At 50.1% G+C, this 15,704-nt stretch overlaps 1 protein-coding gene and 1 long non-coding RNA gene across 2 annotated transcripts; one reads left to right on the forward strand and one right to left on the reverse strand.

The window, feature by feature from the left end:
- Positions 1 to 1,233: 1,233 nt before the first annotated feature.
- On the forward strand, positions 1,234 to 15,018 carry LOC137214500 (uncharacterized). The gene is made up of 3 exons (XR_010938931.1): positions 1,234 to 1,471; positions 11,707 to 12,334; positions 14,094 to 15,018. It is a non-coding gene; the product is annotated as an uncharacterized lncRNA (long non-coding RNA).
- On the reverse strand, positions 7,205 to 15,491 carry IGSF23 (immunoglobulin superfamily member 23). The gene is given in 4 exon segments (XM_067718369.1): positions 7,205 to 7,316; positions 8,725 to 8,869; positions 10,835 to 11,104; positions 14,984 to 15,491. Coding segments are annotated over 4 exon segments (933 nt in total). The 3' UTR covers positions 7,205 to 7,306.
- Between the last annotated feature and the right edge of the window lie 213 nt (positions 15,492 to 15,704).

The following is a 15,704-nucleotide window of genomic DNA, read 5'->3' on the forward strand; positions in this document are numbered from 1 at the left end:
GCTGTACCTCTGAAGCACAGTATACTTTGAGCAGGCCTAAAATTCTTTAGATCCCTAGCAGGGAGTAGAGAGATCGTGACACCTGGCTGATGAGCCGGGGAAGCAAATATGGGGGTGCTGACACCACCCTCTTGTCCAAGTTCTCAGCACACATCAACAATTGATGCAGGTACTCCTTCCTGGGGAGCATGCCAGCAATCAGTAATCTATACAGGGGCTGCCCTGGTGGCGCAGTGGTTGAGAGTCCGCCTGCTGATGCAGGGGACGCGGGTTCGTGCCCCGGTCCGGGAAGATCCCACATGCCGCGGAGCGGCTGGGCCCGTGAACCATGGCCGCTGAGCCTGCGCGTCCGGAGCCTGTTCTCCGCAACAGGAGAGGCCACAACAGTAAGAGGCCCGCGTACCGCAAAAAAAAAAAAAAAATCTATACAGGCACTTTTTCCTGGGGAGAATGGGTAGTTTCCCAGAATTCTTAATACCGATCATTGAGGACCCACTGCCAGTCTATCAAAAATGGTAGTTGAGAGGAAATGTTTTTGTTACCACTGGCAAAATGGATGTGAAAAGTAAGAGTTGGGGAGAGAAATTACGGCCAGAGGTTACAGCTAGAAATCCCTTGTGCACCTGGCTTTGTTTATTCACCTTGCCTTAGATCCTGGAGGCCTTGGCTCACCCCATGAGGACAGAAGAGAGCTAGGTTAGTGCTTTACTCGACGCCGCAGAACTTTTGGGGCTCAAAAAGTATTTAACTTTCTTTCTTCTATTCATTCATTTATTCATTTAGCAAGTGTTTAGTGAGTGCCCATCATGGACTGGCATTATTGTAGGTTCAGAGGATAAGATACTGAGCAAAGGGAGATACAGTTCCTGCCCTTTGGGACTCAATCTTGATTGGGGAGACATACTGTCAAAATATCACCCAAATACTTATAAATTGGCAATTTTTTTTTTTTTGGCCGCACCACATGGCATGCGGGATCTTAGTTCCCTGACCAGGGATCAAGCCTGCACCCCCTGCAGTGGAAGGGCAGAGTCTTAACCACTGGGCCACCAGGGAAGTCCCTACATCGGCAACTTTTGATGACTATTGAGGAGAGGTTTCCTGGGTGTGTGCAGCTAGGGTGGGGGGTGAAATCCAGGCAGGTGGTGACTGAGTTGGGATTTTTAAAAGACTAGGAATTAACTGGGTAAGGAGAGGAGAGTAAAGTATTCCAGGCAGAGGAAACAGCATGTGCAAATGACCTGGGGCAGGAGAGAACTGCATTAAGTACCAAAGAGTGAGGGAGACTGGCTAGCTGTTCCCTAAACTCATTTCCTCTTATTTCTAGGAACTCAGAAGCTCAGAAGCTCTCGTATTACTGTGGTCACATGACGCAGAGCAGGGCCAAGACACAGGCTAGAAGGAGCGTGGGTCCTTGAACGACTGCACGGGGAGGAGTCTCCCCGGTGGCCTGCACTGGCCTACGGCGTGAGTGAGTAATACACTTTAACTGGGCCAAACCACTGACATTTTGGAGCTATTTTGTACAGCAGTTAGCCAACCCTGACTAAAGTCAGTGCAGCTGGAGAGGGGGAGCATGGAGCAAGGCGAGACTAGAGATGTGAGCAGGTAATAAAGCAGGCAGGGCCTCGCGGGGTCACATGACCCAAGTTCTGACTGCTGGAATGTGAGCAGACGTGATGTGAGAAACTTCTGGGTCACGCCTTCAGAGGAAGGCAGTGAGATTGTCTCCATCATTGCCACTCCCTGCTGGCTGGAATGGGGACTTGGTGGTGCACCATCTTGACCGTGTAACGCTCTAAGGATGGCAAGACCACAGGGTAAAGGAGCCTGGCTCCCTAGATGACCTCACCAAGCACAACCTCTGTACCATTCCTGGACTGCTTCCGCTGGGACTGTTACATAAGAGAGAAACCAACTTCTATCTTGTTTAAGCCTCTGTGATTTTGGGTCCCTACCAAGCTTATATTCCATTAAGATGGGGGAAGACCTGGGAGAGGGCCAGGTTGAGAGGATGCGCTTTGAGTTTGGGACACATCTTGGAGATCATCTTGTCTCATCAGCGTCCTCTCCTCCCTGAGTCTCCCCTAATCTGAAGACAGTTCAGCTTTCTCTCCGCCCTCTCCTTCTACCCCACGTCAGGACTATTCTTCCTTCTCTGCTTCTGCCTGTGGTCAGTGAGCACATCATGGCAGATACGGCTGCCTGGGAGGGAGAGAATGCCTGCGCAGAGAAGGAAAGTTCCAGTTTTTCTTTTATCTGGATACAAAACATGTGATGTCTACATAGTCACAGAATAATGAGAACAGCTGTGGGATTCTCAGTTCTTTCATGTTTCCGATAGCTGCATCCCTACCCCCCTGCCCCCACTGTGGGATGTTGGCATATTATTTTCCTTGTTACTCACGCTTTCACTGTGGCCCAATTCATTCAAGACTGTATGTGGTCACAGGCTCCCTCCTGGCCATTCAACCTTTGTTTTGCCAAGTGGCATTTAAATTTTTGACTTTATGGTTTAAATTTCAGGGTTAGATATATCCATTAGGAGTCAACTGGGTTGTAAGGAACAATGGAACTAAAACAAGAACGGCTTCAGCAAATAGACGTTTGTTTCTTCTTTCATGTAATAGGAATTCCAGAGGTATTTAAGACAGGGCTGGCTGGATGGCTTCACAGAATCTCCAGGCATCCATTTTTCAGTGGCGTGTTGGTAACTCAGCTCTCTGAAAAAAGAAAAATCCAATTTGTAGTATTTTCCAATTTCCTCGGTGTAAACACCACCACCACAATTGATTTCAGGCTACCAATGTGTCATCATTGACTGTGGAGTTAGGAAGAGGTGTACACATGAGCTCTCGTGAGCTGGCACACGCTGGGTTCAGCACACCCCTCACTTGCCACCTGTCCTCCTCCACATGAGACGGTCGCCTCGTGATCCAATATGTCTGCTGGGTTCCAGCCATCACATTCCCATTCCTGCCAATAGGAGAGGATGCTCCCTCACCTTAAGGACATGTTCTGCACGTCACACATAACACTTCTCACAGTTTACTGCTAATGTAGTTTTCCTTTCCCCTTGGACATCGTGTGCCCAGTTAAAATTGAGGATTCCGTTATTATGGAGGGAGGAGAGTGTGGGTCTCTGAGGGTAATCTTTACCGTAGTTGCCAACGAGATTGGGCTATTCTGCTGCAGCCAGATGATCATTTACCCTCCATGTCGGGTTAGGGAAGGGGCCTCAGGATGCCCGACCCTGCTTTTCTGACACACAGAGAGAATGAGAGGTGTGTGAGTCAGGTTATTCCTGTTAAACTCCGGCGTGGGGGAGTGTTTGGGACTCAAATCGATGCTTTCATTTCTGAGCCTTTGAGTTTTCCTAGTGGTGTGGTTTTAGCCTCTCATTCATTCACTCATTCATTCAACAAACACTCACTGAGCACATACTGTGTAACAGATACAGGTCTGGCTACCACGGAGCTGACAGTCTGATAGATGAGATAAATGTTAAATAATCACACCAATAAATATTTAATGACACAACGTGCTAAGTACTAGAAAGCAGAACAGTGCTATGGGCAAATTCAACCAGGGGACTGAATTTATAACAGGGGTGGTCAGGAGATCTCTTTGAGAAAATGTGCACAGTTTATTTTTAGTGGGGGAGGGACATCATAATGATTCTCAGCTATTCCAAAGGGCAAGGGGAATTGCTGCAGCCTTGACCAGAGGACAGCTGGACTCTAGCTGGTGGCCAAGTGGTGGCTACAGTGTCATCTCTGAGACCCAGATAGACTAGAAGCCGCAGGAACCAGCTCCCTCCGTCACCACCCAGGCAGGAAATGACTAACTTCTCCTTTACAGTGGAGGGAAGTGGGAGGAGGGAGGTGGTAGGGCAGGATGCCTCAGATGGGAAAGGAGCTGGTTCCATATAAGGGGCTTCTGAGCAAATCTGGACCCTTGGATAGACCAGGGCAAGGACCCCAGAACTACCACAGAGTCAGTAATGTACACATATAGATGCTGGGGGATTTGTTATTTTTTTTTTAACAATTAGGAGTTTGAGTTGCACTGTCCGGTATAATAGCCACTAGCCACAGGTGGGTATATAAATTAAAATTAAAATTGATTAAAAGTAAAGAAAATAAAAATTCAGTTCCTCAGTTACACTATCTCCATTTCAAGGGCTCAATAGCCACTTTTGTTGAATAATATTGTAGTGGACATTGCAGATATAGACATTTCCATCACCATAGAGAGTTCTCTTGGACAGCGCTGGTCTAAGGCACAGGCCTTGGAATTGGGCAGACTTGAGTTGGCATCAAATGTGGCTGTGTGACCTTGGGCAAGTCACTTGCCCTCTCTGTGCCTCATTTTTATCTTATGTACATGAGCACAAAGACACCTCCCTGACATAGGACGTGAGGGGGCCCGTGAGAGAATGGGAATGGGGCTCCAGCTCTAGGGAGGGAGCAACGGGGCAGTGGAATGACTGGAAACAGGGATTTCAGAGCCAGGGAGCCTGGCTTGGAGGCCAGCCCCACCATGGTATGACCCTGAGGCAAGTCACTTAGCCTCTCTGAGACTCACCTTCTTTGTCTGTAAAGTGGGGGTAGTTCTCCTTTCCTCAGTGGGTGCAGTGAGGATGATACAACATATGAATCACATAAGGAATCTAGTGTAGTGGCTGGCACGTGGACAGCCCTCAACAGACAAGATTTGAACTCAGGTCTGCTACTATTATTGCTAATCGTAATGATATTGTAGGTGCCTTTATGTTGACATGGTAGTGTGTCGCAGAAGCACTGAATGTTCCTCAAATGTTAGCCATATCTGCACATGAGTTTCGTTCATACTCGTTTCAAGCAGGTGAGTCTCAGAGCGGGTAAGTGACTTGCGTAGGGTCAGTGAGTACCCTCTGCCTGCCACCTGTCAGGATTCTCCAGTGAAAGAAAGTGTTTGATCTCATTTACAAATGTACCATGGATTTCTGGGGGTTGAGACCACTTTCCCCCACTTCTCTGCATTTGGAAGGTTTTTTCTCTTTGAAAAGGAGCAAAAATAAGCTGCATGTGTAGAAGAATATTTTGGGGTGTCTGCCCAGCTTACAAGGCAAAACCTCCCCACTTTTTACTGAGCACTGAGCCCTCACAAATGGGGATGATCCCCTGGACCTCTGATTGTACAAAACACCTCTGCTCCACACTGCAGCCACAGTGCTGGGACCAAGGTTGACAACTGTCCCAAAGTAAGGTAATCAGATACCTTTTCCAGAGGTGTCAGAGATAAGGCAAAGGGATGCTGGCTAAGTTGGGCAGTTTCTTTGAACAGGGGTGTTGTGGATTTGCAAGCTATGGGATGGTGCCTTTCTCCACATGGATGGAGAAACATCGACGGCCCATCTACAGAGCGAGACAGAGAACTGTGAATTCCATGTTCCTGGAGAAGAGGATTACAAGGGCTGAGGGGTGGGAGGCTGGGAGAGGCAGCAAGCAACTACCCTGGTCCCAGTAGCTTTCCTGCTTTCTGACCATGGTGTCCTGCCATTTGTGGTAGATTGCAAGAACGGCCACAGATTCTTCCCCTCCCATCAAAAAGTGAGGTCATTTCCCCACCTATTGAATCTGAGCTGGTCGTGTGACTTGCTTTGGGCAATAGAATGGGACAGAAGTGATAATTTGCCAGTTCTTAACCTTGGCCCTAAGAGGCATTGCATCTTCTGCCCTCACTCTTGGAGTCCTGCCTCTGTCATGAGCATGCTTGTGTCTGCTTGCTAGAGAATGAGAGATGACATGGAAGAGTCAGTTACATGGCTAGTTACCACAGCTGAGGCTATCCTAGTCCAGACAGCCCCTAGGTAACCTGCCAACCAACCGTAGATGGATAAGTGAGCCCAGCAGAGACCAGAAGAGCTGCCCAGCTGTGCCCAACCCACGTTGATAACCCATAGAATTGTATGCTAAATAAATCACTGTTGTTTCAAGCCACTAAGTTTTGGCAGGTAGTTTGTTACACAGCAAGTGCTGACTGATACACCCTTGGATTCCTGGAACTCTTCCTGGACCCGTATATTAAATCTTCCCTGTGTCTTTTTCTTGAGCTACTTCAGTGAGTTTCTTTTGGTTGCAGCACAAGAGTTTTAAGAAATCTGGACTGATTGTTTATGTGCTCCAAGGGATTTGGTGAGATGGGGAGATGGAGTGTTGGCAGCTGGCAAGAGGAGACAAAAGCAGTCCCTGGGGCTCTCAACAAGATGAGAACATCCCACAGAAAAATGACCAGAAAACCTGGAGGGAGGATGTCTCAAATGGAGCTGCCAGGGCCTTCATCTTGTCCCCAGCCCCAGGATTCTCCCCTCCCCACACTCCTTCTTGGTATCACCTGTTGGACTGATAGGTGCCCACACTTCAGATGCTCATTTGTACTCCTTTGTTTTTTCTTTGCCACCCCACATATCCTGTCTTCTAATAGCAAAGAGTAGGGGTTTTTTTTGTTTTATTTTTGGCCATGCCATGCAGCTTGTGTGATCTTAGTTCCCCAACCAGGGATCCAACCTGGGCCCTCAGCAGTGAGAGCACAGAGTACTAACCACTGGACCGCTAGTGAGTTCCTGGTAATGCTTATATTATTAAAAATGGTAGTATAACTTCTGCCCTCTCCTGTAGCTGTGTTTACGAGATTTCATGTTTTTGTGATTTATCTAAATTTGTTCCATTACTATGTAGTATTTCACTGTGGAACCCATTGTATGAAAATACAATGAATTTGACTGGAAAACAATTTGGGAGCAGTGATAAAAGCTGAAGATATACATATTCTATAACTGTGAAGTTCCACTACTAATTATATACTGGACAGAAATGTACACATGTGTTCCACAAAATTTATCTTTTGTGTGTGTGTGTGTGTGTGTGTGTGTGTGTTATGTGGGCCTCTCACTGTTGTGGCCTCTCCCATTGTGGAGCACAGGCTCCAGACGCGCAGGCTCAGCAGCCATGGCTCACAGGCCTAGCCGCTCCGCGGCATGTGGGATCTTCCCGGACCAGGGCACGAACCCGTGTCCCCTGCATCGGCAGGTGGACTCTCAACCACTGTGCCACCAGGGAAGCCCCGCACAAAATTTATCTTTTGAAACTGGACATTGTAAAATAGCTGTTAGTATTTCTGAGTACCACATAAAAATGCATGATTAAGATCTGCTTGTAATAGCTCCTTTTGTCTAGATTCATTTATTTGTTTTTTAAATTTTTATTCAATTTATTTAAACTGAAAAAAAAAAACCCAAAGCGGTTCAGCCATTTCTTCTTTGTCAGCCACACCTACAGTGAAGAGAGAGAGATAAATATTAATAATAACAAAAACAATAATAATAATACATGTGGCTGACAGTCATTGAAGGCTCCCCACGTGCTAGGCATTGTTTAGAGTTCTTTACTCCCACCATCTCCCGTAATCCACACACCTACCCTTTGAGGCAGGTATTATGTTACCGTTATCCTTGTTTTACTGATGGGCCACAGAGCAGTTAAACGAGTCACCCAAAGTCGTCCCACAGGCTAGCATATGGCAGAGCTGGGATGAACCTAAGGGACCTGGCTTCAGGGTCCATGGCCTTCACTGTAAACCACGGGGGTCTCTCTTGGCCCTTGATGGGTATCGTAGACGTGTGTGTAGGGTGCCTCCCAGCCCAGACCCCTCTTTCCTGAAGATTGCCCCTCTCCACTGGGGCAAGCCATGCTTGTCCTCATGACCTCATCTCCAAGGTCACAGCTGATTGGACAAGGCTGGTTCCTTCTGGATGATGTCAGCATTGGTCTGCCATAATAGGTATTGGCCAAGATGGCGGGGAGGACAGGAAGTGACCCCTCCTGCCGCTCACGGAGGGAGGGATTCCAGGGGGTCTGGGTGAGGATTTTTCACACCAGCCCTATTTCTCACCTTTCCCCTCTAAGCACATGACTTTGGAGTTAGACCTGGGTTTGATTCAGGGTCAGCTCTTTGTCAGCGGCATGTCCTTTGGGAAAGTTGATGGATTTCTCTGAGATTTAGTTCTACTCGTGGGAAATGAGGACAAGAACAGCACCCATCCTGAGAGCCGTGACGTGAGGGCTCCTGGCACTTACTGAGGGCCCAGGAAATGAGAGCCACAGGGACGAAGACGATGTGGCTGCTTCAGCAGCAGCCTGGCCCTCCCCGACCCCTAGAAGGTTCCACACGGCACTCGTGGACAGGAGACCTGGCCCCAGTCCCTCCCAGCTGGTCCACAGCGCCTTTCCAAACCATTTCAGCATTCAGATTTCTCTTCCTTAGTATGTCAGCTGCGAAGGCTTGTATCGTTAATGTCGGAACAGAGGCAGTGTAGGTTAGGGGCTAGAACTGAGTGAGGCAGTATTCTGGGTTCGAATCCTTCTTCAACTGTGCGGTCTGGGGCACAGTTCTCTCTCAGCCTTAGTTTCCTCTTCGACAAAAACGAAGGGATGAAGAAGCTCTGCCTTTGCCCTCATTGTGGCAAAGACACACCTCCAGAACCTCTCCTGTCTCTTTGCTCCCCTGGGGCCGCTTTGGGAACTGACGAGTTGGATGGGCACATCAGGGGTCAATGGCATCGTCTCCGAATGAGCTTTAAGCTCTTTGGGATGAGGCAGTTGGTTTGGCTTCGGTCTTGCTGCGGAATGAGCTCTGCGCCTTGTGGGGGCCGACTGGATGGGAAGGAGGGAAGGCAGGTACCTTAGCTTCCAGATTATGGTGAAGACCGCGCTTCCAACCAGTACCACAGGTGCGGCCGCAATGAGGGCAAAGGCAGAGCTTCCTGACAGGGAGAGGGTAGGGTTCGGCTTGATGGGCACAGGGTCTGTGGGATCCACGACGGCTTCTGGGAACCAAGAAGGGGAGAGACTGGAGGAGACATCCTCCCTCCCTACCCCCCACTCCCACCATTCCACCTCCTCCCCGTCCTCCGGGTCTCCACCCCAGCTTCATCCCCGCTCTCCTGTCCCAGTCCCTCCCCGACCCATCTTCCCACCATACAGAAGCCAGAGAGGTCTTTTTAAAGTTCACACTTGACCCTATTCCTCCCCTGCTCAGAACCTTGCCGTGGCTCCCCAGGACTTTGCCTTGGCCTTCAAGGCCCTGCCACCTGGCCAGTCTCATCTCTCTCCACCCCCTACCTTTATAACCAAGCCCGGTTGGAGTCTACTCAATTTTCTAAGCTCACTCCCCTCTCTCTCCTACTTCCAGGCCTTTGTCTATGCCCCTGGAATGCCATTTGTGCCATTTTCTCTCCCTTGGCCTGGACAATTCCTATGTATCCTAGTATCAGCTCAGATGCCCCCTCTTCCAGGAAGCCCGCCCTGATCCCCTTGCTGGGTTAGGCACCTCCTTGGGTCTCACAGCCCTCTGAGCTCCCCCACCCCAGCCCTGCCCACTCTGGTCATTACTGTTTGTGGACAGGTCTGTCCCTTACTGGACTGGGAGTCCTGTGAGGGCAGGGCCAGGACTGTCTCTGTCACCAGATGCCCTCAGCACTGCCCAGCATGGGCCAGTCACAATAGGTGCTCAATATACATTTCCTGAACAGTTGATGAGTGAGGAAACGGGGTCTTGGAAGTATTGTCATTCTCAATGAATGTGTCAGGGTCAACAGGTGCTCCAAGATTTACATTTTTTACCCTTTTTTTCTCCCAGGAAATCACCTCAGAACCAAATCCTGAAGCTCCCACTGAACCCTGGCTGGGGAGAGAGACAGGTCTCAGGAACGTAGCCAAGCCAGGCTTTCCATTATCCCTGCCCTTTCCATGCTCTGGACCTTTGCTCATGTGATCCCCGCGGCCTACATGCCTCCCTGCTTCTCCACTGGCAGCTTCTCTGTCTCTTTCCAGCTCACTCCACGAACAGAAATACTAAAAATAATGTGCACGGTAACTGCTGCTATTCTTAAAGCACCTGCTAACTGGTGTTCTGCTAGCCTCACACATACACCATTTCAGTTCCTTATAGCAATCTGGCGGAGGTCTACACGATCACTCTGATTATACACAGGAGGAAACTGAGGCTCAGAGAAGGGACGTCACTTGTCCTAAGTCACCCGGCCAGGAAGGCACAGGGACAGGAATTGAACCCCATTTTGACGGGCTCCCAAACCCCTTTTCTAATCCCAGTTAACTGACTGTTCTTGTTACTGCCTCCTGAGCCTCCGTGACAGGCACAAAATTGATAATAATATGGATAATACTAATCATGACAATGATACTAGTTCATGTTTATTGATCACTCACTAGTGGTGCAGAGTGCTAGGCACTCTTATTTTAAGCTGTTCACCGGCTTATCTCATCGAATGCTCACAGCCACACTTTGGGGTGGGCACTATTATTTTCCCAATTTTATAGATGAGGAAACTGAGGCACAGAGAAGTCAAGGCACTGGTCCAAAATCACACAGCCAGGAAGTGGTGGAGCCAAAATTCAAATTCCAAAACCCAGGCTTGGAACCACTCATTATATTATCACCTTAATTTTTTCTCCGGCATGTGCTGAGACTCAGAGGCGAAGAGCCTTCCCAGATTCACACAGCCAGCAGGTGGTTGGAGCCGGGACCCAGGCAGCTGGCTCCAGATCCTGCCCTGAGCTTTCATTAGAGTTTATGTCTTTGGCCTGCAGCCTCTCATCTGTAAAATGGGCTAGTAATCCCCACTCTGCCAGGAGGATGAAAGAATGAGATACCATCTTGGCTATAAAGGGTATCAGAGGGGGCTGAGCATAGAATGTGGCTCAGTGGAATCAGGAAACCCGGCCACTGACCAGCAAGGGTACAGGGTCCGGGGTGAGGGTGGGGTACTTACGTGGCAGCGTGATAGTCACAGGCTGGGAGACATACATTCCCTGGCTATCCTCGGCCAAGCGTACGTAGGTGCCCAGGTCCTCCAAGGACAACCTCTGGATAATCAGCCTCTCCCCGATCCCACGAGGATGCCCATTGAAGGTCCGTCATAGCACAGGTTCAGGTTCGATGGAAGCCACACACTGCAGGATCACTGAGTAGTTGAGTTCACTCCGGAGGATACCTTGTGTATTCCCCGGGAATGTCAGCGGCAGCACCCCATCAGAGTTGGCTGTGCAAACAGGGAGCAAGATCACATGGGTGGAGACCACTCAGAGAGGCTGAGCCCGTCTTCTGTTCACCACAGAGGCATTCATTCATTCATTCATCCACTCATTCATTCACCAGCGAATGTGTTTGGAGCGCCTGGTCTGTGCCCAGACGCTGGATGTAGCAGAGCTGTTGATACCCTCACCCTCAGCCCTTTCAACTGCCAACACTGTATCTGTTGCTTCAGGGCTTTTGCTAGCTGCCAGAGCCTGCTCTGACCATGGAGGCAACAGGCCAGAGTGCTGGAGGGTGGGCACACAGCGGGGCAGCCTTCCACAGCGACTGACGCGGGCTGGCATGTAAATACCCCAGCTCCCCTGCCCTCAGCTGGGCCAGGATAAAAGCCAAGGAGCTAGGAGGAGCTGTTGGGTTCTGGATCATGCAGGCAGAGCCCATAGGACTTGCCGATGGATTGGATGCGGGTGGGAGAGAGTGAGGGGTCAAGGGGACCTCCGAGGCTTGGGGCCTCAGCCACTGGCTGCTGGGAGGGCTCCTTACAGAGCACATATATAATCCTCGCCATAGTTCTCTTTTTGTGTTTTTTTTTTTTCTTTTTTTTCTTAGGTGAAGGACTCTGAGGTCTGGGGGTGCTTAGGGCCAGGCCTCATGGTCAGAGAGAGAGGCATAGCTGGGATTTGAATCTGATGTCGTGGTGAGTGCTGGGGACCACCACACGGAGATGATTTCCAACTTCCGTGCAACATGAAAAGGGAAAAAAACTTCAGTCCAACCAGAGAGCTCACAGAAGGCTTCCTGGAGGAGGTGGTGCCTGAGCTAAGCCTTGCAGGAGGAGAAAGAGCCCACCAGATGTGGAAACAAGAATCAATATGTAACAGCCACCTAGACTGGGCTCTTACTATGAGCCAAGCACCATTCTAAACACATGTTGACGATAGCTTGTTATCTTACTGGCTTGTTATATTGCGAATGAGACCCATGCTTGGGTGAAGTCATTTAGTAGGGTGTAACCAGCATTTAAAACATGAAATGAAATATAATAGAAAATATCAGAATGCATTACTCATAGCAATAATTGTTACTTTACGACACGTGTCTTTCAGTGACTGGTGGTGTGTGGATATACGGACATACTGGGTCATGATATGAAATGCAGTTCTTACTGTGGGTCATGATTTTAAAAGCTCAGAAGCCACTGGATTTACTCATTTAATCCTCACAACAACGCTATGAGGTAGGTCTTATTGTTAGCCCCCTTTTAATGGGAAAACGAAAGCTCAAAGAGGTCAAGTCCCCTGAAAAACTCATGGCGAACGTTTGCTTACTCTGTGCCAGGCACTGTTCTAGGCGCTTGGCGCGAACAGCTCATTTGTTGTTCACAGCACTCCTACGAGGGAGGGTCTACAGTGACTCCATTTACAGAGGAGGACGCTGAAACACACAAATGGGAAGTCACTTTGCAAAGGCACGTGGCTAGTAAGCGAAGGAGCAGGGATTTGAATGCAGGCGGTTCCGGTTTCAGAGCCTGCACAAGCACCAGGCAGAGAACGGCACAGGCACAGGTGTGGAGGTGGGCTTTTAGAAGACCTGGCCTTCAAATCACAGATATGTAGACTGATGGACCTCAGCAGCCCTTACATGTCCTGGTGGAGGTAAAAAAAAAATCCCGGTGCAGAAGCGGGGTTCCTAGCCGCCTCTCTCCACCTTTGCTTGTACCTGAGAGATGTCGCAGGGCTAGAGAGGCAGCGTGGAAGGAGATGAGCTCCTGGATCACAGAGAGGGGTGCGAATCCTAGCTTGGCCCTTTGCTTCGACGTGACCACAGGCTGTGGATGTCACCTCTCCAAGCCTCAGTCTCCCCACTTGTGCAAGGGGCATGGCGCTTAGAGCATCTTGTTTCTCGTGCTGTTGTGGAATCCCCCAGCGTTTGGTCCATAGGGAGGGCTCAGTAAATTGGAGCCACTCACTCATGCTTCCCGTGCTTACGCCGGCTGGTCTCTCTGCACGAGCACTTTCCCCAACTCTTCCCCTGGCACGCTCCCACCCAGGCTTCAGGTCCCAGCTCAGATATCCCTGCCTTTGGCATCTCCCTCCATCTTTTCTGCCCTTCTTCCTTTAGTCACAGAATCCTACATTTTATCTAGGTATATGGTTGCCCAGGATAAAGCCTACGTTTTCAGCTTCTCTTATAGCTAAGTATGACCATGTGACTAGTTCCCAGACAATGGGATGTGAGCAACCTCTGTGTTGGGCCATAAGAGGAAGGCATCCTCCCTCCCCTTCTCCTCTCCTGTTATGTTGGCTGGAATGCAAACGTGATGGGAGCTCTCTTGGGTCCCCCAGGCAGGATAGAACCTGGTGAGGACAGAACAATTAGAAGGAGCCTGGGTCCCGCCACCCTGAAGCCACCGCATCATCCCTACACTGTTCATGCCAGACAACTACGTGAGAGAGATAAATTTCTATCTTATTTAAGACACTGTTGTTTTGGGTCTTTATTAGCACACCAGAATCTGAACCCTAACTATTATAGGACTGAACTGTGCTCCCACCCTCCCCGCCCCCACCACTCCAAATTCATATGAAGTGCTAACGCCCAGTACCTCAGAATGGGACTGTGTTTGGTGATAGGGCCTTTAATGGGGCGGTGAGGGTGGGCCCTAATACAATCGGACTGATGTCCTTATAAGAAGAGAGACTAGGACACACAGGGAGACACCAGGGGTGCACACAAAGAAGGAAGGTCATGTGAGGACACAGTGAGAAGGCAGCCATCTGCAAGCCAAGGAGAGGGGCCTCAGAGGAAACCACCCCCGCCCACACCTTGATCTTGGACTTGCAGCCTCCAGAGCTGAGAGAAATAGATTTCTGTTTCTTAAGCCTCCCAGCATGTGGTATTTTGGAGCGGCAGCCCTAGTAGATTAATACGTCTCTAAACTACCTTCTAAGGACAATGGCTCTGGTTAACCTCAGGGCTTGTTTTTTCTGGTTCAGGTGTGAAAGTGCAAGTCCAGAGCTGAATAGCTCATAAGAACAGAGGTGAGGGCTTCCCTGGTGGCGCAGGGGTTGAGAGTCCGCCTGCCGACGCAGGGGACGCGGGTTCGTGCCCCGGTCCGGGAGGATCCCACGTGCCGCGGAGCGGCCGGGCCCGTGAGCCATGGCCGCTGAGCCTGCGCGTCCGGAGCCTGTGCTCCGCAACGGGAGAGGCCCGCGTCCTGCAAAAAAACCCCGAAAAAGCAAACAGAAAAACCAGAGGTGAGTTCTGAAGGCTACCACCAGAGACCCTTGGCCTTCCCCAAGTGATAATGAACAAATATTTAATGAATATCTGTTGGAAAGTGTGATAGATGACAAAGAAATAGCCAGGAGACTTTGCAACTTTTCTCACCAAGAGGTGGAGCCTATTTCCCTCCTGTTGGAGCAAAGCTGGTCATGTGACTCGCTTTGGCCAATAAAAACGTGGCAGAAGCGATGGCATGCGCGTTCTGAGCCGGGGCCTCGGGAGGCCTTGAAGCTTCTGCTCTTGTTTCTCATCCTTTGCTGAGTGAACAAGCCTAGGCTATCCTGCTGCAGGATGAGAAGCCTCGTGGCCCAATTACCCCCACTATGCCAGCTGCCAGCCAGGCCACTGCCAGACATGGGAAGGAGGCCATCCTGGACCAGTGCCTACGCAATCCCTTCCCCCAACTGGCTGCAGAAACGTAAGGGAGCCCGACTAAAATTAGCTGAGACCAAAAGAACTGTTCAGCAGAATCCTGAGCTGAAAATACAGTTGCTATTTTAAGTTCTGGGGTGGTTTGTTAGGGAGGATTGGTGACAGAATGGGTCCCGATGGGCACTGCTGACTGAGAACCGGGTGCCTCCCGCCATGGGGCCCCGCTCACCATGGACCTGTATCTGCGCCATCACACTCCTGCGTCCCCTGCTGCTTTCCAGCACCACGGTGTAGCTGCCTGCATCTTGAGTTGTCACATTTCTGACGACCAGGCTGCCTTGGGTATCCAGCGTCTCCCGGCCAGTGTGGCCGGGCCCTGGGAGGCCCTCAGGGGAGAAGATCATGGCTTCTGGCTGGGCCTCGTGCCCTCGGAACCAAGAAGTAGACAGAACCCCATCGAGGCTTCTGGGGACTGGCAGGTGGGCATCGGCTCCTTCGGTCGAGGGGTCCAGAGACCCAGAAGAGGGCAGCTCCGAGGAGGCAGAGCAGGTGAAGAATACCAGCAGGCTGCCTTGGAGGGGGTGGGAGGGAGAAGAGAGAGCAGGAAGCCATGGGATCAAAGGCAAGATGGTGTCCCAGCAAGTAACCCTTCCTGTGCTGGTGAGAATGAGGGCCATCAGAGTTGATGACGACGACGGTGATAATAATAATAATAATAAAGAAGTAAAAAGGAGCATTCCTTAAGAACCTCCTACAAGCCAGACACTGTCTAAAATGTTGAACATATATTATCTTACTTATTCCTACTTCGGCCCCACAAGGCACTTATTATGCTGGATGTCACGCAGATTCGCCCTCCATCTTGCTCTGCTCTGCTCCCCAAAAGGCTGACTTCCCTGAGCTGCATCTCTGGGGATCCCTCGCCTTTTGTTTCTGGTTGGCTTCTGCCA

This window comes from Pseudorca crassidens, chromosome 20 (genome assembly GCF_039906515.1).
Source record: "Pseudorca crassidens isolate mPseCra1 chromosome 20, mPseCra1.hap1, whole genome shotgun sequence".
Taxonomy (NCBI): Eukaryota; Metazoa; Chordata; class Mammalia; order Artiodactyla; family Delphinidae; genus Pseudorca; species Pseudorca crassidens.